Raw genomic sequence first — 27,063 nt, forward strand, 5'->3', positions numbered from 1 at the left:
CTGCACAGGCTGGGACATGCAGTTCTGTCACTTACTGGCCTAGAAGAATTCTTGTACCTTTCTTTATAAATTCCAAATGTCGGCAGGGCACGGTGGCTCACACCTGTAATCCCAGCACTTTGGGAGGCCGAGGTGGGCAGATCACCTGAGGTCAGGAGTTTAAGACCAGCCTGGCCGACATGGTGAAACCCCATCTCTACTAAAAATACAAAAATCAGCCGGGCATGGTGGTGGGTGCCTCTAATCCCAGCTACTCGGCAGGCTGAGGCAGAAGAATCATTTGAACCTGGAAGGCAGAGCCTGCAGTGAGCCGAGATTGTACCACTGTACTCCAGTCTGGGCAACAGAGTGAGACTCCGAGACTCCGAGACTCCGTCTCAAATAAATCCAAACGACAGTTCTCAAATAAATCCCAAATGTCCGTTACATTTTAAGCTACATTATGATGGTTTGGTTTGTAATGTCTTGTTTGCAAGTGATGCAATGTTGACCTAACAGAAATGAAGAAAGTAAAATGTTGCCCCTGGGCAGTGTAAGTACATAATATCACATAGCAGCTTGCCAGAAACTGCATATAAGAACCATTTATACAGTTTTACTGAATTCCTGTTAGCATCAGAATGTGAGCACAGAGAACACGTTTCTGTTACTGTTATATAGGCCTTGTGCAAAGCCTAGAACCTCCACTCACTTTGTTTTTTAGACAGGGTCTCACTCTGTCGCCCAGGCTGGAGTGCAGGAGCACAGTCTCGATTGACTGCAACCTCTGCCTCCCGGGTTCAAGCAATTCTCATGCCTCACTCTCCCGAGTAGCTGGGATTACAGATGTGAGCCACTACGCCCGGCTAATTTTTTTTATTTTTATCTCCTCCTACTTTCACGGACCAGTGACAACATAATCTCCCTGCCGCAACTTGCTTTATAGGACTGGGATCATCTGCCTTCTTTTGAATCTTATTTAGAATAACTGTTTAAAGTATTGCCCTAATTTAGAAATTCAAAACTGAAAATGTGGAAGCCACTCTTACCCTTTAAAGCATACACTTGAAAACAAACACAAAACTGGTTTCCAAAGTTTATTAAAATCAAAGAATAGAAAACTTTACATAAAAATATGTCAATTTTAGCTTCCATATTGTTGTCCACACACAAAAAAATCGAAACATGGTATCTTTTGTCAAACCTGTAGCACGCGACCACAGTGGTAGCCAGGCCAATTCATCTGCTTCACCATGACGGAAATGGAACATGGTACCTGTGTCTATGAATCGAGCTTTAAAATGCACACCCCACGGGACACTCACTGCCGGCCCCGTAGTGGTTTCCTTAATGTGGGTTTACAGTCAATATTGCTAATGCATAGAGATTAGTACAGGCCTACAGATCAGTTTTTATAAATATTCTTTATCAATAGGTTCACGATTTAAATATTTTAAATATTTTTGATAACTTTCGGTCATCGAGAACTGCAGACACAGTGTGCTACTCTATTCTGGAATGCCTCCTAGAGAACCTGCAGTCGCAGCTGACAGCTCCCAATGACAAAGTGAGCCAGTCCTGCTTCAAAAGGGCAGACCGCAGACATTTTAAAGCTTGTCCTTGCTGGGCGTCCATCACATTCAGAGATCAATCTAGAACTCCCCACTGCTGCACATCCATCAGATGTCATGGTAATAAGTATCTTGTCTCGACATTCTCCACTAGTGGACTTCAAAGACCAACCTACCTGTAGTGTTTAGCAAGACCAGACCCCTGTTTTAACAACAGGAAGTCAGATGGCCTACAAGATGCAACCAACTCCCAGGACAACTGTGGTGCTCCAAAAACTCAGGGTTAGGCAGGATGGATATATTGTTGTTCAAAAAAAGGTAACAAAGACAGTGGTTGTTGTGGCAGAATACACTTGCATAGTATACCTGTATGCTTCCAACGTCGGGCGCCAGCGGTCCCGGCCCCAACGCTGGGCTGTGCTCTCCTGCGACATGATCCATTAAAACACTCCCCACGGCGCACTGGGCAGCTGAAGCACTTCTCCTAGATTTGCTCTTAACAGAACGAATGCATACGCTACAGATTCCTCAATGGAATCAACAGAATTCCTTTCTCCACATTCCTAAAACTGGGTACCACGGTCCGCAATAATAGTCACCAGACCCATCATCACAGGCTATGTCACTAAAACTGACTGAAGCGTTTTCCAGTTCACATTTTCCTAAAGATTTTATAATGTGACAACCCTTCTCTCCTTAGAAAGTTATACTTCTGGCACTTGAAATGCTGGATTTGTTGTCCAGTTTAAAAGAACTGAAAACCAAAACATTAAAACTCTGTGGTCAGAACAAGACAACGGCCTGGGGCCCCACAGCAGGGGCCACGAGCAGTTCGTCAGGGGGCTCTGGAGCCGAGCCCTTTGGAAAACCGTCAGGGCGACCTGGCTCCTTCACTCACTCCGACCAAAAGAAAAGACATCAAAATAAACCCCAAACCCCTCATCACGGTGTTTGTAACGATGCTCGTCAGACAACCAGCCGACACGATGACCCAACTTAGAAAATGCAGCTCGGGAAAGGACCTAAGCTTGTTTAAAAAAAATTCCCTCCTCCCTTAAATATAACTTATGTGAAAATAGGAAATTAAATAAAAAATATCTGAGTTATTGCACAAATCATAAGTTTTCAATATTTACATAGAAAAACAGTTCTGAAATTTCAAACAAAATGTGAGGGCAGTAAAACAATGACCTCCCAAGCCTATCCATGGAGGAAAGACACACGAACGGGGTTTGATCTCCTCTGCTGCTCTGACAAACAGGAAATGAAAATAGCAAACCGCGAAGGAACAGACACGGCTACCGCAAACCGCAAGCGCATGTTCACGTCCCTGCAGTTCCTGAGCCTGACCTGCCTCAGCACTGAAGGAAGAATCCTGGGAAGGCAGAAAACAACGTCCACGTTTAATAAGGCTTCACAGATGAGCACAACGAGCTGTTCTTGAAGATGGACGCGACCACCACACAAAGAAACATGCAGAGTGATCAGCGGCGGGCGTGCTGTGAGCCCGGCTGACGTGCGGGGTGCTGGTCTCGGTTCCCCTGCCGGTGGCCGAGGCCGCAGGGCAGTCTGCGGAGGGGTGGGGGAGGCCGACGCAGCCAGGAGCCATTATCTGCTGAGGCTCACGGGCAGACTGTCCCGCGTGTGTGTGTGTTTTTTCCTCCTCCATCCGGTGCGGTTATACTGGTGGTGTCCCCTGTTGCCCACAGGGGGCCGCACACCTCCGCTACCCACAGAGCTGTAGCCGCCGCCTTGGGTGTGGCCATGAGAGCCCTTCATGGACAGTTTCATGCCGTTGTGCTGCTGGAGAAAGAGAGAGACAGCAGTGTTGGAGCCAGACAACAGGCACAATGCCCACGTCCTCCGGCAGTGACCACACTAAGCACCGACGTGATGTTACGTAGGGAGGAGAGATGGACACCTGCCCTCTGGGACTTTCCAACTCTTCCATTTGAGAGAAAAGTATTCTTCCCATTCCGTGACTGACTGAAGGCAAGAACCATGTACCAGGATCAAACCACACAAATTCAGCAGACCCTCACTTCTAACTTGTTCTACTTATCCATAGAAATAAGAAGGTCCCTGGCCGGGTGCCAGTGGCTTGCGCCTGTAATTCCAGCACTTTGGGAGGCCGAAGTAGGCAGGTCACTTGAGGTCAGGAGCTCGAGACCTGACCAACACGGTGAAACCCCGTCTCTACTAAAAATACAAAAATTGGCTGGGTGTAGCGGCGCACACCTATAATTCCAGCTACTTGAGAGGCTGAGGCCCAAGAATTGCTTGAACCCGGGAGGCGGAGGTTGCAGTAAGCTGAGATCACACCACTGCACTCCAGCCTGGGGGACGGAGTGAGATTCTGTCTCCAAAAAAAAAGAAATAAGAAGGTCCCGGTCATGTTCTTCCCCCAACTGTGACCTTCTAGAAACAAGCGAGTCACATGTGCCAGGGCCTGGTGCTCTCGCCCTCAGCAGCCTGTCGATCCCGGCATGCAGCAGCCTGTGCTTGGCCTGCACCCAAAGCACATTCCCTGCACTGCAAAGTCCCGGCCAAGCAGACTGAGAGGAAACACACGCCGGCTTCAGGAAAGTCTCAGAGCAAGACAAACAGCAGGAGGAGGCTGGGAAAGCAAAGCCAAAATGCAATGAAGGAGCTGTTGTGCGAAGTTGTTCTTTCACCCTGAATATGTCTATCGGGGATGCATAAATCCAAGAGGAAATGTTCTATGACTTAACTCCTAAAAACAATCATTATACAACACAGGGCCAAAGACGCCAAGCCTCAAGAATAAAACTTATTGGCAAAATAGGATTAGACAAGCAAAGGAGGAATGGAGTAGAGTAAGAGGTGTGGACACCGATGAAAGCACCGAGCATCCGCACAGCCCAAGGGAACATCACGCATGATAGAGGCTGACCTGGAAGATCCTCGTCATGGTTCTCCCAATCATTCAGGTACTTGGAGAATATAGGAACTTAACGTGACCTGTTTTTTCCATGCACACAGCTGGACTTGTGAGGAGCCACAGGGGCAGGCATGCCAGGGCCCTGCTGAGGCCCAGCACACAGCTCTGCCCACCCTGACGCTTGCTCCCACCCCAGGTGAGGATCAGGCAACGTGGGAATGATAGCAGCACACATGGGACATCATGGCAAGATCTGCTCTTGGTTTTATCATTTGCTTCTTGGAAACCAAGGTATGTAGCATACAAATGAATTATATAAATGGGAAAAGAGAAGTCTTCATTTTGAGCCTTGTTTCAACTTTTAGTTTTATGCTAATCAGTTCAACAGAAGAATTAAGAGATGTTTGTGGCAACCAATTAAACTATATATTACATCTTAAAATAGTTTAACTCTTTAAAGTTTTGTTTGGAAAGACAAGCAACCATGAGGCTGAATGACAAGAAAGCAAATTCCGTTTTCAAATGATCTCTCTGGAATTCTCTTTGGAGGAGAAAACATTCAGTGCCACCTCTCACATGGCAGCTTGAACAGGTGAACGCACCAGGAAAGAGCTATACCTTATGATACAGATGAGGGCTCGAGAGCGGGTTGGGGGACGCTGAGGGAATGGCCGGGGAAGACATGTGGTGGACGGCTTTCAAAGATGCAGTTCCTTCTACACCAGCTTGTCTGCAAGGAACAGGAGCAACCCCTAGGGTCGGTGGAGGTATAGTAAACCTGGTCTAGGAAGAAAACGACAGAGACAGCCATGGGTACCAAATCAGTCACAGGAAAACCATCCGGATTCTAAAGCTCAGCATCGCCAAAGGGCAGCTCATAAATGGCACAGTTGCATGTGGGCTCCATAAAGCAGTTTGTTTTACTATAACCTAACAATATTGTGCTTTGAATTAGAAATACCTCATATTCTGAAACAGCAACTGGAATATAAAGTATGGCCAGTAATCCAAGTCATAAAGTTTAAAACTCATTGAAGATCAAACGATTCAAAACATTAGCATCATCAGAATAACAACTGTCACCCCCGTGGTGAATCTGCGACTCACACACTGAACTCGGGGTCACAGACCGAGGCTGGCCTGACTGGTGGTCTGAGGGGCCGTGGGACGGCCGGCAGTTCCATCCTTGCCTGCTGTCCAGGTCCCGGGCTGCTTCTGTGTCAGCATCGCCCATTACTGTCAGCAGCAGAAGCACACTAACAAGAACCCCTTTTCTCAGACTTGCAACACTGACCTCGTTGCATCTTGGCATCCCATGCATTTACCCCAACCGCCTCTGGAGATCGACTGTGGCCAAGAGTCTTCTTAGATAAGAACCTAGAAACCCTCAGCGTCCCTAGACTTCACGCTCGAACCACACAAGCAGCTGCAGAACGTGGCTCTGGAGCTCAGCAGCCGCACTGGGCTCTCAAGGGCCCCAAGGCTTGTGGGTGGTTAAAACAAACACCTTTGTGACACACGGCCCAGGACGTCAGGGCCAGTCTGATGACCATAAAAAGGCAACCAAGTTTATCTGTGGTATAATTCATTTTAAGAGTGTAAATAATTGCCTCAGAATTTTACATTTATGCAGTAATTAGACACGTTATGGTGTCTGGCTGGGCCATGGCTCTGCTCATCAACTCTGTGGGTCATTACAGAGCCAGCATTCCAGAAGCTCTGCCAGAATCAGGGTGGATCCTGTGAGCATGTCTTCCCCAGAGCAGAGTGCAAAACTCCAAGAAATGAGTCAAAATACTTTTGCATGTACCTACATAGTTTTATGCTCAAATTACACGCCACATTTCAGAAAATGGTTTTAAGTCAATTAACATGTTGGGTTTTATACCCACACATATTCCAGTGATGTATAATCGGAAGTAGATACAAAATTTAGTATTTATAAAATTCTCCTTTAGATTTCTAATTTTATCTAAATTTTAGAAGCAGACAGTATATTCTAACAGAAAAAGCCTTAGAAAGTATGTCTAATGTAAAACATGAAAAAAGTCCAATAAGTTCACATTAAAACTTTTAAAAAGTCTCAACATTGAGATTCTGAGAGGAAGCAGGGACACGTGTCTGGTGCTGCCTGGTGCCCGGCTAAGTGGGTCGCGACTGAGTGGCTCTCTCAAGATGACCCTTGACAGCAGTCTCATGCTGGGGCAGTGAGGAAACTTACAGGAAGGCAGTCGACCTGGCCCCCGTGAAAAGCCACGGCAGCACTCAAGAGCCACAGTCTCCTCGCTGCTGAAACTATACGTGGTGGACCTCAACACCACAAAAAAGAGAGGATTTCCTAGAACAAGACAGCAATGGCCAAAGACTCAGAAAGTTACTCTTCAAATTCAAAGGACCATGAATCTCTAGTGCATATCACAGCTTGGATGTCCTTCCCAGGGGCCACCACCGGGAAGGGCACCAGAGGGCCACGTACCTGATTGTTGGTTGTCATGATCAGTGTTCTGGAAGTGGTGGGCTGAGGTTTGCCACTGGGCATTGGCAAGGCGGTGGGTAAGCCGGCCATGAGAGGAGCTGGCGCTTGCAGACTGAACTGGTAAACACTAGGCGTTGTACAGGGCGGTGTGTCTGAATCCTTGAACCCGGTACAAAAAATAACAAGGACAGCTGTACCACAAAGGTGCACTACTACTTCCTTAAAGCTATGAAAAGAAACGCCTGCCTCCAGGCTGGCTATGAAAGGTTATTCGAATTAAGTCTAACTTCTGAACGGGCAGCCCAAATCTACCCAGGCTTCCTTCAAGTAATTTCATCAAAACTGAAAAAGAATGTTAAAGGAAATACAGAAGAGATACTTGGATTTTTTTTTTTTTTTTTTAAATCTGTGAAGAGGATTACTGCCCTCGACAGCCACATGAGCCAGACAGGTTCAGAAGGTTCACAGTGGGGGAAAGGAAGCTGGGTGCCAACATCACGGGGCTGCCCCCCGCCCACTCCACACACATAAAAGGAAACAAAACCTGAGCAAAACTAAGGGGGAGATTTTAAGCTCACAGCTATGGACATTTACCAGAGACACAAACTGTCCAACAGACACATGGAGGAGGGGAGGGCACTCACAACGTCACTCCCAGAAAGTGAAGACACAGAAGAGGCTGAGGAGCCTGAAGACAGGAGCTGGGGGCTGGACAGCGACAAAGTCAAGCGCTGGCCGTAGGGAGACTCGGGCTCTCGGTTCTGCGTCTGCTCCCCATTGCATGTGGCTATTCGCTCTTTGATCTTGATCCTGTTGTCTGTGGAGGGAAAAAGCCTTGGTTAATAACTCCTGAGAACTGTGGCGTGGAGCCGCCCCGGCAGCATCAGTCATGGGTTCTGCTGAGCCGGGAACACTGCTAATGAGACTGACAAACCCAACACTAGGTTTTGCTTAATTTTAAAAATTATAGTCAATTAGTTATTGGAAAACATTAAACATGCTTGTAACAACTTGGGTATGCAAATCATCTTCAAATGTGAACTTTCTAAAATCTAACTATAGATCAAGTATTTTTTATGAAAATTTGGCACCCATATAAGGATGTACCATAAGTACAAATAAATACACACTGGATTTCAAAGACTTAGTACAAAAAATGGCTATAAAATATCTCAATCATTTTTATGTTGATATGTTAATATTTTGACTTGAGTTGAATAAAATCTACCAAAATTATTTCACCTGTTTCTTTTCACATTTGACACGGCCCTAGAAACTCTGAAATTCTATGTGTGGCATGCATTAGATTGTTTCTACTGGACAGTGCTGCTCTAGATCTTATTGTGTTTTTAATTAATACTCATCAGAAAAACTAGCTATTTTCTTAATTTGACTAATTTACCACAAAGGAATAGAGACACTTCTGCATGAACACGCCAGCCAGTGGTTAGGATGAACACAAATGAATTAATCTCTCACCCATCCCTGGCGACGGGTGGGCTTTGCCGCCCCACTTCTCTTTGATCCACCTCCGGTAGTCAATTACCTCCTGAGTTACTTTGATGATTCTTCCTAAAGTACTGCAAAGGGACATTGTTGGAGATCAAGAGTACAACAGGTATCAGGGAGTTAGAACCCCTCTCGAGCAGCTACCTTATACCCCTAACAGATCATCTCGCTAGGTGAAGGACAGTAGGAAGGGAGCTAAAATACATTTACAATTATATATGACTTCTAATGATTCAGCTCCAGCATACCCTGGACCGCAGTACATCTACCTACAGAAGACCACTGTGAAATGCAGCTCCAAGTGGGGAGCGTGGCCTTCCCACCCTCAATGGTCATACAGTGCTGACATTTCACTTCCCACTGCACAGGCGAGAATGGAGATGGTACCGAGATGAGTGCCCTACACGTGGCCCAGAGCTCCGCCTGAAAACACCAAGCAGACAGCGGCTCAGGAACACACAGAGCTCCAGCACCACCAGCGCCTGCAGCAGCTACCGAGCCAGGCCTCGAAACCTGTTTATTCCATCATCCACCATGGAACAGATCTATCAAACTGTTTCAAATTCCACTCTTGACGACCACGTTACTCTTCCTTCCCATTCCTATCTCATCTCCCACCCCCTCCAATCCCACCACTACCACCACCACAGCATCATCTGGGTCAGAAGTAAATACCTCTGACTACATTTTGGGACTGTAAAAATGGCCCAAAATGTAGAACAAGGGACGAGTGTACATAAGAGAAGATGGTAGGGACTGGGTGATCAGATACATTCACTTAGAAAGTGAATGTTTATGCTTTCAAGGCTGGAGAAAAAGCATCATGTTCCAAAGTTTTGAAAGCTAGAACTCACCTCCCCAAAACAAAAGACCCTGAAGAAAATGTCAAATCTCCAAGAAAGAAATTTTCAACTCTCAATCATGGATGAATCCCACACAGCCATCCCACATTCCTAGAAGGCCTTCCTTCACCAACATATCCAAATTCTACCAAAATACGACAGAACATCCCTTCATAAATTTCATGGAGGTAAATGACACAGGAAAGGAGTAACTACCATCCCACAGGCATGCTGAGCCCAGACACAGACACGCAACCCATTACCTTTCGGCGTCTCTGTTTGGATAGGACCTGGCCAGCGGCGACACGGCATGGCTGAGCACTATGTAGGCATAGTCGAAGACCTGCTTCACCTGCATGGCGCCATAGGAGCTCCGGCCAACATCATTCCCTGCAGCAAAAAGGCTATGTCAGACTCTCCCCACATGCACACCATCGTCCACATTTCAGATCTTGTCATACGAGTGACTCTGAAGCAGGCCCTCACCAGCAAGGCCCAGACAGGCGAACACAATGGGCACGCATGGCAGTCAGTACTAGCAAAGGCCCTGTCAATCACCATGCACAGGGCACGGTCTGTGAGTGCCGAGGGGCCTGGTCTGCATCATCAGTGCCCACGTGCTCAGGGCCCACCTCATGAAGGCAGCTGCCATTCACAGATGGAGCGACAGCTCACAAAAAGCCCACTCTCCAGGTGGCAGACACACAAGGAAGCCAAAGGCTATACCACTGTGCAGACCAGCAGCACTGACCCAGTGTGATCGCCGATCTGACAATCAGGAGGCCTCACAGGGCAGGCAGAAGGGCAGCTAGCCCCAAGTGCACCCCAACTCAGTCAACACTAACGGAACCTGCAGGAAGTGAATCCTTTAGAATGGAATGTGAATTCTCATGTGTGGAAAACTGGGACAGCAAATCAAAGGAATCTGTCACAGAAGTCACCAAGGAAGTCAGTCAAGAGGAGCTTACTTTTCATCAGAAAAGCACTGTTTTGAATTTTAATCTACATACGACTCATTCTTCACAATCAGGTTAAGTGTAGGTTTTTTTTAAAGGACATATATTCTAAGTACTGGAATTTTATCTTTTCTAGGTTTATATTACATCTCAATGATTATGTGGGTCTTTGTTTTTTTGAGTACATTTCATAGACACTTGAAGACAATGGCAATGTCTCCAATGTGACTGATTCAACAGACAAAAAGATGGATGATACACTGCCACACCGTGTTACCAAAAAAACCACTCAAGAGCCTGCATAAATCACGCCATCTATAAGCAACAACAAAACACATCAGCCAATGTGTTTTCCCTGAGATGATCTTTAGGAAATAAAGTCAAAAGCCAAGTGACTAACAGGTTTGCGTTGTGGGATGTGTTCAACAAGATAACAATAATAAACATTAATATCCATATAGGAAAAAAAGTGGAGAAATACATGTCCAAATAAAAGGGGATCATGGCATCTATTGTTTTTCTATATTACATACTTCTGGGAAACAAATGATTTAGGCTGAATATGTAATACTTCTGTAATCAGAAAAAAAAATTTTCCTTAATTCTGCTTTATTATAGAATGTAAACAGTTGGAAAGACAAAAGTTAATTAGAAGCATTAAATAAGGATTTCTCAAAGTGTCATTATTAACTGGTTAGTGTAAGACAAACCTGCGGCCAGGCATGGTGGCTCACGCCTGTAATCCCAGCACTCTGGGAGGCCGAGGCAGGTGGATCACAAGGTCAGGAGATCGAGACCATCCTGGCTAACACTGTGAAACCCCACCTCTACTAAAAATACAAAAACTTAGCCGGGCGTGGTGGCGGGCGCCTGTAGTCCCAGCTACTGAGGAGGCTGAGGCAAGAGAATGGCGTGAACCCGGGCGGCGGAGCTTGCAGTAAGCCAAGATCACGCCACTGCACTCCAACCTGGGTGACAGAACGAGATTCTGTCTCAAAAAAAAAAAAAAGAGAGAAATCTGTATCAAGAGCAAATGAATTGCCCGAGGCTCTCAGAGCCCCAACATAGTCCCCGCACCTCCCCCCCACCCCCCGAGGCTGGCCTAGCTCCCAGCAGTGGAGGTCGGGGAGCCCTTACCCGGCAGCAGGGGGTCCTCAATGCACAGCATCGACGGTCTGTACCCGCTGGTCATGGCTTTCATGATCTCCTCTTTGGCGATATAGGCACCTCCTTCTTTGATTCTAATACCGGTTTTCAAGTAATTAAAATTTCTCCCATAGAGTTCAAAAAATTCTACAAGAAGCATTCCAAGGTTTTCATCAGCTCTCCGGGCATCAATTCTTGGATGCAACTGTAAAAGCAATGCACCCACAATTTGTATGGATTCAGGGCATGTTCTAAAGAAAACAGGATGCAACGAAGTCTGCCGTCTAGCAGCCTCTTCAAGGCAATACCAGTGAGAGGCACCTGCTCACTCACCAGCACCACGAGGAAGCCTGAACAGCAGCCTCTTCAATGAGGAGTGTTCAAAAGGAATACAATGTACTAATCTGAATTTTGTCGTTTAATTTTTGGAATTGTTAATCCATACAGCAAACTTCCTGCAAACACAGATAAGTGATTAACCAAATATTGGCAAATAAGTTGACTATATTCTGCATAACTTAGTTGCCTGGATGGTAGATGTAATTTCAGATTCTCATCGTCCTAATTTCCTGATGCTGAAGTACAACCAACAGGGGTCAGTGTTAGACTGAACAGTATGGTGGTATCACATAAAACCAGAAAGTGAAATGACTGATTTCAGCTAAGTATAGGTCATCAGTATTACGTCATAATATTTATAGCAAGCTTCTATCCTGCTTGCACACAGATGAGCACCACTCTCAGTTCAGTGCCATATCGTCTTCAAAAGCAGGCACTGGGCTTGTTCTGAACTAAACCACTGTCCACCACACCTCCTGAGGGTCATAATTCTCAGCTGTCCAGACCTGCATTGCCCACATGTCTATTCAAATGAACTAAAACAAATTAATTAAAAATCCAGCTTGTTGCTCTCACAGGCCACACTGCAATACTCAGTAGCCACATGTGGCACCAAGCCCCTTGCCGGACCATGCAGAAGTGGTCGTCACCATCACAGAGAATTCTATCGGACAGTGCCAACTAGAAAGAGATGGACAAGGGCACATAAGAGAAATCCCTCAGAGAAGCACGGTGCTTGAAACTATTTATAACACAGAGTGCCAGGAGGAGCTGCAGCTCGAAAGCATACAAATGTTTTTAAGGTTCAGAAGAACCCCGGAGTTCTCTGCATACTTCTACCACACAAGAGGAGGATTCCAATTCTGGCCTCACCTTTATTCCCTTCCTTATGCCTTGTCTTTTAGCCAAAATCACATATCCAAGAGCCTGGCCAGTGGCAGGGTGGGCCTCCTCCCCTCACTCAGTCAAGAAACTCAGATGTTGCCACAGTCACACCACTGAGGCAGGACAAGCTCTGGGCACTGGACAAGGCACAGGGATGTGGCAGTGAACACAGGAATCCCACTCATGCTATGGTGGCCTCCTGTGGGGTCACAGGATCACTGAAAGGACCCCCTGAGGGGGTGGCAGGAGGCCCTGGGCCCAGGCACATATGGCACATGCATGATCAAAGTATTAAGTAGCTGTTGTTACTACAAGGCCATGAAAATACTGCAAGTCAGGAGTATATTAGTAAAGAAAAGAGGCCCATGTTTAGTTCAAAATAATGTCCAAAAACTATGGAAGAAAGGCTATACACTAAGGGCCACATCTCAGAGGGGAAAGTGAAAACAGGACAGTGTGACTTGAACTGTAAGAAAACAGACATGGAATTCCATTTTCACTACTCTTAAAGCATCTCTGCAGAGACAGACCAAGGAAGCTGCGATCATCACAGGTGGTTACCCAGTGGTTCTACTATCATAGCATTCATGACAGTGAGAACATTACCAAATCATGAACAGAAACGGCTCGCTCAGCACAATCACAAATACAACATTAATGGTAAACATGGACAAATACAGTTGTACAGCTAAATTATATAGGCAAGATTTTGTAAAGAACAGAATTCTTCACTCAAGAAAATATAAACAGAATACTGTTTCAATTAGAGATGATTTTAAATGTTTAAAAAGTGTAAGAACAGTTTATCAATACATCACAGCACTTAACGATACTTTTTAAAACACATCTGTTTTCTATTGATAGATTTTCCATGTTACTCAACAAAATAAGGACCACATATAATTTCAGACAAAATAATGAGGTTTCATCAATTGAGAAAGCTCTCTTGTAAATCCTTTTCTCATATATGGTACCAAACTGTATTCTGAGACAATTTTTTTTCAATATAAATCACAGGCAAGCATCAAGAAATGTTTATTGTTTACCATGAAATGGACATTTCTGAATACAGAGAACTCCTTGAGCTTGCACTGATGTGCACTGGACTCACAGAAGCAGATGGGCACCCCCGCACTAACAGTTATACCCAGTACAAAATGAGCTACAAAGGAGCCTCCAGAAAGGTGCATTGATCAAGAGAGTTTTAATATAAGAATCAGAAATCAGCCTCTAACAAAATGAAACAATATAGTAAAAGGAGAGCAAAAGGCTCCGGGAACCCACAAGACAACTGGTTGGAAGAGTCTACTCTTACACATGTCTCAAGAAAGCATACGTACCTGTAGAAAGCTAATGGCCATTAAAATTAGGCTGTATGAGCTAATTCCACCTGTAAAAACTTCATTCAGGTCCCTCTGCAGAAGGAACTGTTTCAATACTAAAATCAAGTAAGGCAGCAACGAATATTTCTGTAAATTCCAAAAGAAAAAGATTTACTGAGTAATTACCATACTTTCAAAGAGATTTCACATAGCAAATTACACAAGACAGAAAGGAAAGTTTCCTCCATCCTCCTGCCCATCTGAAGACTCTCAGTCAGTAGGTCTCAAACTTTGGTTGGGAGACGCTAAGAATTAATTTCCTGAGGGGCTTGTGAAAATTGAGACTGTGGAGCTCTCCCTCGGTTATGACTCAGCAGGGGTGCACCCCCACCATGAAGAGTCCACAGGTGCAAAAGAACTCAAGGAGAGACCAGCGCATTCGCTGGAGTATTTATGTGCTTGCTACGCAGGCCGTGAGGACAGTGGGGGTCTCCGGAACAGGAGAGCAGAGTGAGGGTGGCAAGGAAGGCAGAGCGGCAGGAGATGACAGGAGGGAGGGAAAGCCTGGCTGCTGCTGTCCGTGTTGTTCTAGGGGCAGACATGCTCCTTCAGACCAGATGACAAGGGGGAAGGGGGAACCTGAAGGGCAAGGCCCTTGAAAATGGAACGAGACGGGACCAGATTGCAGGGGTGGATGTGCCCCTGCTAAGGACTGCAATGGCCTTTACTGTAACAGGATTTGCCCCTGCTAAGGACTGCACAGTCTCTACAGTAACAGGAAGGAAGTCACGACCACCCGGGGGTGGATCTGCCCCTGCTAAGGACTGCACGTCCTCTACTGTAACAGAAGGTCACGACCACCCGTTTAAGACCATGAACATGGTCAGAGTCCCAAATATGTCAGCTCAACCAAGTCTCTCTGCCAATCCTCAGGCAGAGACCACCCAAAGTGAGTATATCTAAGACACCTCATGATTTATCAACTTCCACTGGATGCTTGAGCAAAACCTGCGAATGAGGCACGCTGAGCTAGAAGAGTCTCTTTGTAATAACTAGAAAGAACATTTTAACAAAGCCCTCTAAAATAATTGTCAACTTTATAAAATGGTTACTCAAGAAAAGCAAATTTTAAAAACAGCTATGTAATTTCAAAGTATCTCTGGAAATATTGTAGGAGAAATAATGTAAGCGTAGTCTGTATTACGAAAGACTCCTGTGTGCAGCTGACAGCTGTAAACATCTGTAGGAGAAATGCCGCCGAGCATAAGCACTCCAGTCGCACTTTCGCCGCGCTAGGTCACCAAGCACAGTACCTTCATGTAATTCTTGATGAACTCCGCTGCCCGGACGCCCGTCTCCATGTTAAAGCTGATGTCAACTTTCACTTCAGTCTCCTGATCTGTGAGCTTTATTATTGGCACCTGTAAAGATTTCATTTTAAAAACTGCTTTAATATGCAGGACTCTCCACAGCCAGGCATCAAAATGCTGCCAAAGCTGTATAGAGGTTTGGTGTTTTTTCTTAGCAATGAAAGGGGGTCAGAGAACACTGTCAGCATCAGTAGTCCCTGAATCCAGGACAACTCCCAGGCCCCAGCCCCTCACAGCAAGGCCCACGTTCTGTCCAGCCCCTGCATCCCTGGATCAGCACCAGAGGTGACCAAGCATCAAAGAGAAGTGAGGGGAGGGAGCCAACAGGGAACACGATGAGTTAGTCTCTGCCACGCCCACCCTATATGCTGGGATGGGGACAGGTGTTTGGCCCCCGACTTCTATTTGGTCGAATTTTTGAAATAATTTAATGTAACTTCAAAGCCATTTTTTAAATTGTACGTTATACTGATATTGTTTCTCCAAACAATACTGATATTGTTTATCTACTTTGGGTTTTCATTCTTTAAGATAACTTTACCAAAAAAAACTTTCGCCTAAAAGATTCAGCAAATAAAGGGCTATTTTAGAAATACTCTCCCCAACAAGAACTGTCACCAAATGGCACTCAAAAGCTGCCTGAGCAACTCTCCAGGCCATACTCATGCCCTACCGCCCACCCCACCAGTGAAACGTGTTCCTCCAAAAAGAAAAAAGGCAATGTTTGGTTTCCTTCAGCCTTGAAGCATTAAAAACGGAGTTCCTTTAACCAAAGCCATCAGGTCTGATGGAAGGTTTAAACACCAGTGAAAGGCAACACAGGGACAGGGCATTCAGTACACCCCTATTCTGGGCTTTAATGTCTACACTTGAGGGCAAACCACCAAGGATTCAGCGTGTGAGGACAGGCCAGTGGGTCCAGAGTCACCTGGACGCCACTGCAACCACCAGACAGGGTAAGCTCTGGGGGCCAGTACATTCTAAGAAGGCAGAGAAACAAAATACTTTCCCAAAGAACTCATCAGAAACTGCTTTGGAAGAAGTCAACACTCGATGGCTATGCGATCCCCGACACCCAGAGTTCAGGAAGCAGCTTCCTTTCCATCTCATGGACTCCTCCCCACAATCACTCCTGGCACTCTCATGCCCTACTCTTGCACACACTCACTCACCGCAGGAACCCCAAATCCGGAGGTGAGGAGTAACACTGGAACATTCAGCTTTGGGTTGTCCTTCCAAACAGACAAGCTTTCACCTTAAACTCAGCCCTCGCCCCGGGGCGCTCGTGCCCATGACAGACCGGCTGCACGGTGAGGACTTTCCCTGGAAAGGAGCAGTGGCAGGCTCCAGGCTCTCCCTACAGTCTACACTGGCCTTCAGGCAACAGAGGAAGAGGTACTTAGTAGCCAATATGCGACAGTAATGAGGTCACTGGAACTAAGCAGTTACTGCAACAACTGCTCAACCTACTGTGCGTCCTCAGGACAACGGCACCTTAGTTCTCCACTCCAAAGGTGGTCGCCCGGTCAGGATTCCCATTCACCTCCCTGCTGCCCCTTGGCACACACAGAGGAGCAGCAGACAACAGTGGCCTGGGCTAAATGCAGGTGCTGCCTCGCACCGCCACCAACCCACCTTGGGCTAACTACCTCACCTCTTTGCACCTGTTTCCTCACCTGTAAAATGAGAAGAGCAACAGCGTCTGCTGATGAGAGTGGCTGGGAATGCTAAGTGCAATAAGGCCCGTAAGCATTTGAGAAAGTGGCCAGCCAGGGCTTGTCTCATGCTCATGAGAAGAGCCAACAGCCCCTTTTGGAACCTGGGCCTGGAGGGAGCCTCTGGTGCTGCCTGCGCTCTCTGGTCCACATGACAATGACGTGAGCACATGTACTTTGTTAACTTTCACCAAGAGGTGCACCTGGTACATGTGCACTTTTCAGTGCATATATCACGTTTTAAAACTTGCCCCCAGCCCCAATCAAAAGCACCTGACAATGAATCACCTGCGAAACATGTGAATGCCCCCTCCCCTACCACGGCACAGGCAGGAGGAAGCTCCCGCCTTAACTGACACTCTGCTAAACACTAGGAGGATGTGAATCACACATCACATACGTTGACACACAAATTTAAAAATGAAATGCTAGCCAGTCGCACAGGTGAGCTAAGAACTGTCATACGACAGGCAAGTACCTCACAGTCACTGGGGACTTAGAATCTTGAACTGACATAAACTTTAACAAGTACACACCAGGAACAGTCTCATCTTCACACTTCCCTCAAAGAGGCTTTTCATATATGTATATATTTTGGAACAACGAAAGGAAAAGCTAAGTTGTTCCTCTTGAATTTAACGTAGCAAATGGTAATCATAAAAACCATGGTTTAATCATTGAGCCAAACACTCCAAAATGGGCAGCACTTGAATGTCAGTGTCCGCTTTCAGATATGACTCTCCTTTCCTATTCATCCTAACACGAGTAGACACAATCATATATTTTCATTCTAAGAATAGTTTAATGGGCTCACAAATCCCAAAAGTTCAGACTCACTAAACATGTTCTCAGTTGGTGATCATGACTATAAAACAGAAACATAAAACACTTGTCTATACCAGAAGCAGATTAATCTTCGAAACCATAGCCAATAACTGTGTAAAATACCATGAGCTCGTGACGCAGGCGTATCCTGTAACCACCTGGGGTGTGACGAGGCTCCTGCCCAGTCAGAGGGGCCAAAGCCAGGCACTCACCGTAGCCTTGTCAAGGACTTTGATGGAACACGGCTCAGCCACGTTGTGCTTCCGCAGGGCTTGCTCCAGCAGCTGTAAAGGAGGACGCTCCCATTTCCCGAAGACCACCAGGTCTATGTCGCTGACAGAAGAAAACGCACGTCAGCCACTGCTCCCCTTAACACAGCCTACACACTCGTGTGGGGAGGATAAGCACCACCACACATGTGCCCGCATCTCCCCCAAAGGCCAAGACACAATCCCACCAGGCTATGGCCCCTAAGGAAGTGAAATGCAGTTCATAAACTACAGCAAGTCCTCGCTGAACTGAAGGGAAGACTTCCGTAAGACGGAAAGCAAGAAAGTTAAATGATTCTCCCAACAGCACTAGGTATGTGAGCGGATTCAGATGAAAACGCCTGCCCCCAAACCAGGCTGAGGCCCCGCTCTCCCAGCACCTACTCCGGCACTACCTACACTGGATCACTCCCGTGGACCTCACGGATTCCTGGATACCCGAACCTGTTCAATTACCCATTGGCCCTGCTAACATCAACCCCCAAATCCTGAGATTATAGCCTCTTCAGCCTCCAAATGCTAACTAGCAGTGGGTTAATAGAAGGTAAACTTTTAATGAGACAGTGCACGAGAAATTTATCTGGATATCAAGAATCCTTAATGAGAAAATACTAGTTTACATTTTAGAATGCAAACTTGTTTGACATTTTCCTATCAGGTAAAAATCCTTAGAAAATACTATTTAAAGAGAATTTTACTTGAATTTTCATTGAAACATAAGATCAATTTTTCAAACACATGTCCTAAAGTATCAGCAGAATGTTTTCTACTGCGTTTACTTCCCACAGTCCTCCCACCTGTCTTCTTCACATTTCCAGCATCCAGCATTTTTGCACCCCAACAAATTAAGTGTGAGGCAAAAATGCAAAGCAATGAATTCATCATAACACTAAATTAAATCTTTCTGCCAATTTCCTTCTGTAACCACAGTCTTTTCCTTCAGCTGGCCTTTCTCGCCTTAGACTCAATTACAAAGAATCTATTTGTAGTCCTTAATATTGCCCAGACACCATCCCAGCCCCTAAATAAGCACAGACACTAGCCCATGCCATGCAGTCTGGTACTCACCTAGTTGGAAGATAGAGACCTGTACTAAAGCTGCCAAATATCTGTACCTGAAAGAAAGAGTGGTTGCCTTAAAATGTGTACCACAAACCAAGCAGTCACACTACCATTACTTCTTCCTACAAGAAAGCCCTCACTATACCCTTGGGTAAAAAATACAACTACCTTGGAAACTGACAGAGGGGACTGTGTAACAATTAACCAGAAAATTCCCTTTAAGTTAAAGACGTGCCCCAAAAAGGAACGTTTAAAAACTCAAAATTAAGTTAAGAGGTGAAACAAGTTTTGTCTTCACCCTACAACCCTTCAAAGCTGAGGACTTTCCAGAGCTAGCTTTGAACCCTTCAACCTCTTCTTAAACCCACAGCTAAGGCACTGGGGCAGGGCTTTGTCCTAGGGCTCTGAAGTTTAAAGCCAAAAATATGTATCATTTTTAAAGAGGAGCAGAAAACTGGGTCGTCCTTGCCCACCGCCCACCAAGAGCACACATGCCCCTCACAGCTAGAGCACGGCCGGCCCTGCTGGTCCACTGAGCCCAGCCAGCAGCAGGGAATGCTGCTGAGCAGAGCCAGCCAGGGGCAGGCTTCACACCGCCTGCACCAAGCATTCCAGAAGGCCCCTCTCCACATGTCAAAAAACACTTGTTCCTTCACCGCAAGAGTGGTGTGTGATGAGGGAACACTTCCAAGTTTTACAAAAATGAACACATTATATGCTACCATGTGTGGTGGTGGGGAAGCAGGGGTGGGTGACAGGGTGAAATTTCTAAATTTAAGGTGAACTTAAGAGAAACAATCACACCATTCTCCCCGCTCCAAAAAAAAAAAAAAAATCCCTCAGCCGATGGTCCTCGCACTTCAGTGTGCGCCAGCGTCCCACAGACCTGCGGCCACCGCAGGTGTCCAAGGCAGCAGGTGCAGGTGGGCCGGGGGCCATGCATTCCTAGCATTCCAGGCGACCTGGCCTTCTCAAAGCACACGTGGAGAACTGCTGCCTCGGGCCAACGGGAAAAGGTCTGTGTGGATCCAGCCGACCCATCACCACAGAGTGTTTAAATTCACTCGCACATGACTTGCGGCACAGAACCCCAAAGAACATACTCACATCAGCCGTCGGCCAAAGGTCTTTAACAACAGTTTCGATCCGTTTCACCACCTCTCTTCTCATAGCTGCTTCTTCAGGACAAGGGGACATGAAGTTATAAAAGTCAATTATTTCCTCATGTAGTCTAATGGACAAAAGAGAAAACATACTAGAGTTACAATGAAACGTCACCACGCTTTCTGTTCTGTTCTGTTCTTACATCAGGATGACACTCAAACATATTTCTGGCCACGAAATTCAGTTTCATTTCTCCTCTGAAAGTATAAAATGAAAACTCTGTGTTCAACAAACTTACACAGTATTACTTAGCAACACTAAACAAGTAAATTTTGTCAATTCCAAGTATCAATAAATTTACAACTGGCCTTTAAACACTTATCCAAAAAAAAAAAATCTCAGTGACTCTGCACTGAAAAAAATGAGAGAATTCCATCCAGCAAGTGTGAAAGCAGCTTTCCAACGAATGTGGCACAGTCAGGCATAGGTCTGAGGGTGGGACCCAGCTCCAGTGCATGTCCCAAGGCCCCATCAGCACCTCCCTGAGTGCTTCAGCTAAGGAGGATGGGAGGGACTGAGAATGGGCCAAGGTGTGGGGAAGGAACACGTGAACAGGAAAAAAGGTATGTGAGTCCTCAGGGGCCCGGCGGCCCAGGTCTGCCCAAGCTACCTGGTGACCATCCACTAAATCCAGGTTCCATCTGCCAGTCTCAGCAGAGAGAAACAGGGTCCCTGGAGGCAGAAAAGCTGATCTAATTCAATACTCAAATATTCTCTCCTTAAGAGGCCAACAAGGAGGTCAACAGCCAGATGCGTGTGGGATAGGAGTAAGTAGGGCCTCTGTCTCTCTTAACAAAAAACTAAAGCAGTGTTTTCAAGCACTAGGAGCAAGGCCTGGAAGACGCCTCATGCCGCCACCTCAAAGGTGCTGATGTCCTGTCACCCCATGGGCTCCAAGAGCTAAGGTCAGCCCTGTGGTCAGTGGCACCAGCCTATGTCATGAGTTAAGGCTGAAGCCTACACTGATGACTGCAGGAAAATTGCTGTCATCTTTTCCTTTAAGAGATTAATTAAAGATGGAGAGAGGGGAAAGCAAATTATCCAATCCCAGGAATTATAACAAATCAAACTCACCTGCTTCCATTCTATGACTCCTAGGAATTATAACAAATCAAACTCGCCTGTTTCCATTCTAAGTTTCACTAATCAGGCAAACAGCAGAAGACAAAACAGGGCCAACGAACAGCTGGCAAAGTGGAAGCACGTAGCACCTCTTACAGGACCCGCCAGGGGTGAGTCCAAAGGTGAGTAGCCCCGCGTCAGCCTACAGTTTGGTTCTTGTGTAAAGTTGATTTCAACTGTCTCTCACCTGAAGTATCACCACTTTCCACCCTGCCAAAAAAGTCATTTGGAGTAAGCATTCCAAACCGCCCACAGAGGGTTTAAGGCTAGGCTGCAAGCACACACGAGACTCCAGTAGCAGCAAATAAATGCTGGGCACCCTTGCTCATGAAGCACCTGCAAATCAGGCCATCGCTGCAGCCTAATTTTATCACAGTTAATTTAAAAAACATGTGTCTGGATGCGGTGGCTCACGCCTGTAATCCCAGCACTTTGGGTGGCTGAGGTGGGTGGATCACGAGTTCAGGAAATTGAGACCATCCTGGCTAAAATGGTGAAACCCCGTCTCTACTAAAAATAGAAAAAAAATTAGCTGGGCGTGGTGGCACAAGCTTGTAGTCCCAGCTACCTGGGAGACTGAGACAGGAGAATCACTTGAACCCGGGAGGCAGAGGCTGCAGTGGGCCGAGATTCCGCCACTGCACTCCAGCCTGGGCAACAGAGCAAGACTGTCTCACCCAAAAAAACAAACAAACAAAAAAGAACACGTCACCCTAACCATGGTCCCAATTCAGATAGCCACCAGTCCAGCTGTTAATAGATCCCAACATTAAAATATTTTTTCCAAACTGAACAAACTACAAGAGCTTTGAAGTAAAGCTTCTATCTTTTCAACAATTACTGAGCACCAACTACATACTAGGCATTTAACTATCTTTTCTACCAGCTCAGTAGGCCACTTTAAAGTCTGAGGTGTTACCTAAAATTTCCTACCACTTAGTAATGTAAGCAGGACTAGATATGGCACGTTAGCAGGTTAATATCCACCCCAGGGAAAAGCCACAGGCCAGCCTCTCTCCATCAGCAAGAGCGTCTGGGTGGATCCCTGCACCTTCACCAGTCACTATCACTGTCACTGCAGAGAGCTAGGCACAGTCCTGGGCTATCCATGAGAACAGCACGGGGAAGTCTGTCGACCTAAACCACTACACCACGTGGCCTCCTGTACCTCACAGTCCCGTTCTGAGGATAACAACAGGAGAAATTTAGAGAGATTCTAACAAAGATGCAGGCTTGGAATTATTAAATAATTGGCCCAAAGTCATGGAAGAATGCCAAAGCTAGGTTGCTAAAATTCTATCCACATCCCCCAGATTTAACTCATTAAAGCATACTGTAAACAGGGCATTCCAATTTGTCCAAATGCCACTCCAGGTTTCTGCCTGCAGAGTAGAATGTACTGTCAACTTTAAGTTCTACCTGAAGTAACGGCAACATCAAATAGCTTTCAGGACCTGTGCAGCCACATTCACCACCCTCAGGGGCATCCCCTACTATCAGGACATGCTCAACACTCCAGGAAAGTAAGAGCCGGAGATAACACCTGCTGCAATCTGCCTCAGACACACCAAATCAGCGTAACATGGCATCCGTTTTTGTCAAATGTCTGTTCCCTTACACAGAGAGAAGAGGGGGTGGCCTGGTATTCCTCCCCTAAAACAGGAGAGATTAATGGCGAGGCGTGGCCTGCCCATGCTCCTAGCAGAAGGGGGGCTCAGGGGAACACGGGGCCTCCTGACCTTGGCATTGTGTCTAAACAATAAGGGGCACTAATAACCACACCTGTCTGAAATCTGTAATAAAATGGACCTAAAAGTGAGCAACTGTTGTAACAAATATTAGCTAATAAGAGTCAAGAACAATTTTGTTTTGCCTTTTCAGAACAGAAAGGACACAGCCGGGGGCCCGGCCATCCACGCCTCTTGGATAAGGGAGTCAGACAAGAAGGCTCTGGCGAAGCGCCTCACTGGCCCTTCTTCGAGAGCGGGCACCAGCAAGGTGCCGCACGACGCCAGGACTGCCCACGAGGCAGAGTGTGAGACTGATGGTGGCCACGGGACAGTACCAACCATCATCATGAAGACCTCTGGGCTGACCTGGAAAGTCCCCAGCCTGCCTTCCGCTTGGCTCTTTGTGAGGCCCTCAGAGGGCGAGGGGTGGGGGCCAGGCAGCGAGGTGGAACACTGACCAGACTGAGAAAAAGTGCGCAGTAGAAGCAGCCCAACAAAACCCACATGAGGGCACTGCCCAGCCGTGCCCACCCAGTGGCCTCCCTGCAAGCTCACGATCCTGGAGGCCATCTGTGGATGGACGCAATGGCTCACTGCTCCATCTCCGGTGCCCAGAACAGCGCTTGCCTGTGCATGGAATGAATCAATCAAGTTTTGCTAAGATATTTTGCTGACCTTGTCATTGCTCATATACATTCTCTATAAAATGACATCTAAAATTAACATTCTGAAAATATTTTACCTCTGCACTGAATAATTTGATCTGTTAGCAGAAACCATTTAAATGGCCAACTAGCCCTTTAAAAATGTAAACAGTCACTAAGTGTTTTGGCTTATCTCATTCAATACTAACATTGCCAGGACTTTTCACTGCCTTAGAAAGCTGTGCACATACCTTCATAGAGAAGCCTTGCTGACCACAGGCCATGCCACCAGTGCCAACTACGACATACCTCCTTTACTCATCTATGACTTCAAACACTGAATATACCCACTGCTTCAATTCTCCAAAAGTCTGTTACAGAAGTACATCAATGAAAAGTTTTAATCATTTCTTCTCAAAAAAATAGAAATAAGTTTAGTCTTATGTTTTCACATACCAAACCTCCAGGGAATTTACAACTGGCAGGACGTCCGCATAAAAACCACACTAAAGTCTGCTATCCACAGACCAGTCATCAAAATCTTTTAAGAGCTCAATTTCAGTTCTGCTCACTAGTGTTCAGTCTCTAAATCGAAGAAATTGCTATGCATCGACCATAGTAGAATATATCCCTCTGCAGTGGATCACAGAGGTGGCATCTCAGAACCAGTAGGACACACTGACAGCCCGAGGCAGCCCCAAGGTCCTGCTGCCCCCCCGGCATGCCATCATCCCCCTCCCCATGAGAAAGTCTGGCAGCACGTCAGCTGGAAGCAGTGCCAGCCGAGAGGTGGCCTGCGCACCCTCCCCTGCAGCTTCAGGCGGCCAGTGAGACCTGGGAAGTGCCTGGGAGGGCTTTCCCAGGAGGCTTCTTAGGGAAGGAGCTGGCACATAGCCCTCTGGCCTCGCCCCCTACTCCTGACACATTAGGCTGGCACTCTCCAGCTGGGGTCTGTGAGTGGCCCAGGAAACTCCTTTATGATACAAATCTCATTCTCAGCTGAGGAGCTGAACCGACAAACTGAGTGGGGCCAAAGGACACAACTCCAGGAACACTGCCCCCAGAACCCGGGCCAGAGCTTCCAACTGCTCTGTGGTGACTTCTAGCCTCGTCTTAGCGATTTTGTCACCATTTTGAGTTGGCTGTGGTGTAGAAAAGAAGTAGGATCTATAAATGAAGCAAGCCTCTGATGCTTGTCTTCGCGAAGTGAAATCCTGGGACATTAGCAAGGCTCCTGCCCCACACAGAGCAGGGGCAGCTTCCTGACCCATCACCATGGAGCAAACCCTGAATGATTCATTTCCTGGTTATCTTAAGAAAAAAGGAAACGGTGACAGCAGAGTTTTTTTTTTTTTAGTGAATTTTCATTTTAATCAGGAAACTACTAGAAAACAGAATTCTGAAGCATTATTTCCTAGTGTGCTTTACTAAAAATTAGAGAATAAAGTTCACTGAAAAACAACAAAATATCACTCTTGTTTACAATCACTACCTTGCAAGAGTCCAAACCCATCAAAAGGTAATGACTGACTTCTCCATTTAGTAAATTCCCGATTTTCTGCTTTTAGTACTAGAAAGCAAGATCAGCAAGGTTTTCGTATTTTAGTTATCTGGTATATGCTTGCTGTATGTATTTATGAGACCCAACTTACTGAGCTATTTTAAGAGCGAAAGAAGGATCCTACAGTTAGAGAACAAAACTGTATTATTCCATAGCTAATAAAGCTATTGATGAAAACAGATGACCCATTTCAGGGCATGATTTTCGGCTTTAGAAGCTGAGCTAATGGGATTAACTGGTTTTTGAGTTTCGCCAAATTTGAATTAAAGCCAAAGCCAGGGAGGACTGGCTGGTTTTGAAGCTGGGGCCAAAGAGGTGAAGCAACTCCACCAGTCCCCTGCCTCACGCAGAGAGGGCGCTTCATATCCCTCCCAGGGCAGAGCTGGCTCCTCCTCCATCTCAGCCCCAAGGCTCTGCCCTGCCTTCTCCACAAGGCACAATTTCTAAGTTGTTCAAAAGTGACTTCTTTGTAGTCTACCCAAGGACAGGCAGCTGCACTGCAGTAGGTAAAGGACAAAGGAACTAAGGGGCACAAAGGCAAAGGTCCTGAAGCCAGGACAGCCTATGTAAAATAAAACACTTCAGAAAGAACAGTGGGGGCCGGAAGAAGCACACCAAACACTTCATAACCCAGGTCTCTGGGTGGGGAACATACAGGAACATACTATGGGTTTGCTTGCCCAGGACGTTCTCCTAGACTTTAAATTCAGTAGCTTCTTTTAAGCAAAGTGATGGTCAAAGGTCATTCAATGTTTAAGGGAGAGGAAACGTCACAAAAACGAACACGCCCTCCTCCGATCTGGATACAAGAAGTTTCAAGCCAGGAGTGTTGGCCCAGGTCTGCAGTCCCAGCTAGTCAGGAGACTGATGTGGGAGGACAGGCTGAACCCAGGATTCAAAGCTACAGTGAGTGGTGATTGCACCACTGCACTCCAGTCTGGGTAACAGTGCAAGACCCCATTTCAAAAAACAAAAAAAGGCTTCAGCACCTTAAACCCACTGAATATGAGGAGCTGCACTCTGAAGAATGGGCGCTTCCAGTCTTCCCAACTCACTGAAATTTCACAACTCTCGACACTCAGGTATATAGTTCTGTCCATGTTAATTATGTGCCTCAGTTTACCTTTAACACCCCGTTAAATCTCATCAATCCTGAATGCTAGGGAAAAAGTGATTTTACAAACTGCATGTGAGTTCAGTTCCCAGTCTTCCACTAAAACGTAAAATGCGACAGAAAATACTGGTAACTCACTATTAATTTATTCTCTCCCTCTTCTTCTCCAACTCTTCCTTCAAAACCCTTAAAACGGGTGGTTTCTCAGAAATTGAAGTTCCTTACCTCAGCACCACAATGTTCACTATGCATTTTTGCCCAAAAAAACAATGTCTTAGTGAAAATATTTGGAGTTAACCACTGCAATTTTGTAGATTTTGTAACATGCTTTGATGCTATTACACCAAAACCACAACTGATTCAGACACTACTACGTTGCACTGATAGGGTCTGGATTAATATTTAACTTCAGGAAGAGTGGGTTGCTAGAGCAAATCTCAAGTATAGTGTAATGAGGGAATGACTGCATTGCTTCTATTTTGAGGGATCAATGATCCTCTTTAAAGCATCCATTTACTGATACAGTTAATGAGCTAATTATAAATCATTTTATTTATTTT

The 27,063-nt window shown here is 46.1% G+C and overlaps 1 protein-coding gene across 2 annotated transcripts in view; it reads right to left on the bottom strand.

Annotated features, from left to right (window-relative positions):
* Positions 1-1,061: 1,061 nt before the first annotated feature.
* Positions 1,062-27,063, bottom strand: part of TENT4A (terminal nucleotidyltransferase 4A) — a 45,912-nt gene continuing 19,910 nt past the window's right edge. Inside the window, exons 2-13 of one of the 2 annotated variants that reach the window (XM_017884056.1) lie at positions 20,276-20,399; positions 19,175-19,221; positions 18,050-18,170; positions 15,241-15,348; positions 13,946-14,074; positions 11,373-11,586; positions 9,543-9,669; positions 8,408-8,508; positions 7,573-7,745; positions 6,929-7,087; positions 5,071-5,235; positions 1,062-3,353 (exon numbers count right to left, since the gene is read on the bottom strand). In XM_017884056.1, the coding sequence (XP_017739545.1) occupies positions 3,159-3,353; positions 5,071-5,235; positions 6,929-7,087; positions 7,573-7,745; positions 8,408-8,508; positions 9,543-9,669; positions 11,373-11,586; positions 13,946-14,074; positions 15,241-15,348; positions 18,050-18,170; positions 19,175-19,221; positions 20,276-20,365 (1,629 nt within the window). In that variant the 5' untranslated portion in view covers positions 20,366-20,399 and the 3' untranslated portion in view covers positions 1,062-3,158. The remainder of the gene's footprint in view (positions 3,354-5,070; positions 5,236-6,928; positions 7,088-7,572; positions 7,746-8,407; positions 8,509-9,542; positions 9,670-11,372; positions 11,587-13,945; positions 14,075-15,240; positions 15,349-18,049; positions 18,171-19,174; positions 19,222-20,275; positions 20,400-27,063) is intronic. The other variant, XM_017884058.1, reaches the window with a different exon arrangement.

This window comes from Rhinopithecus bieti, unplaced genomic scaffold (assembly GCF_001698545.2).
Source record: "Rhinopithecus bieti isolate Rb0 unplaced genomic scaffold, ASM169854v2 scaffold_13112, whole genome shotgun sequence".
Classification (NCBI taxonomy): Eukaryota; Metazoa; Chordata; class Mammalia; order Primates; family Cercopithecidae; genus Rhinopithecus; species Rhinopithecus bieti.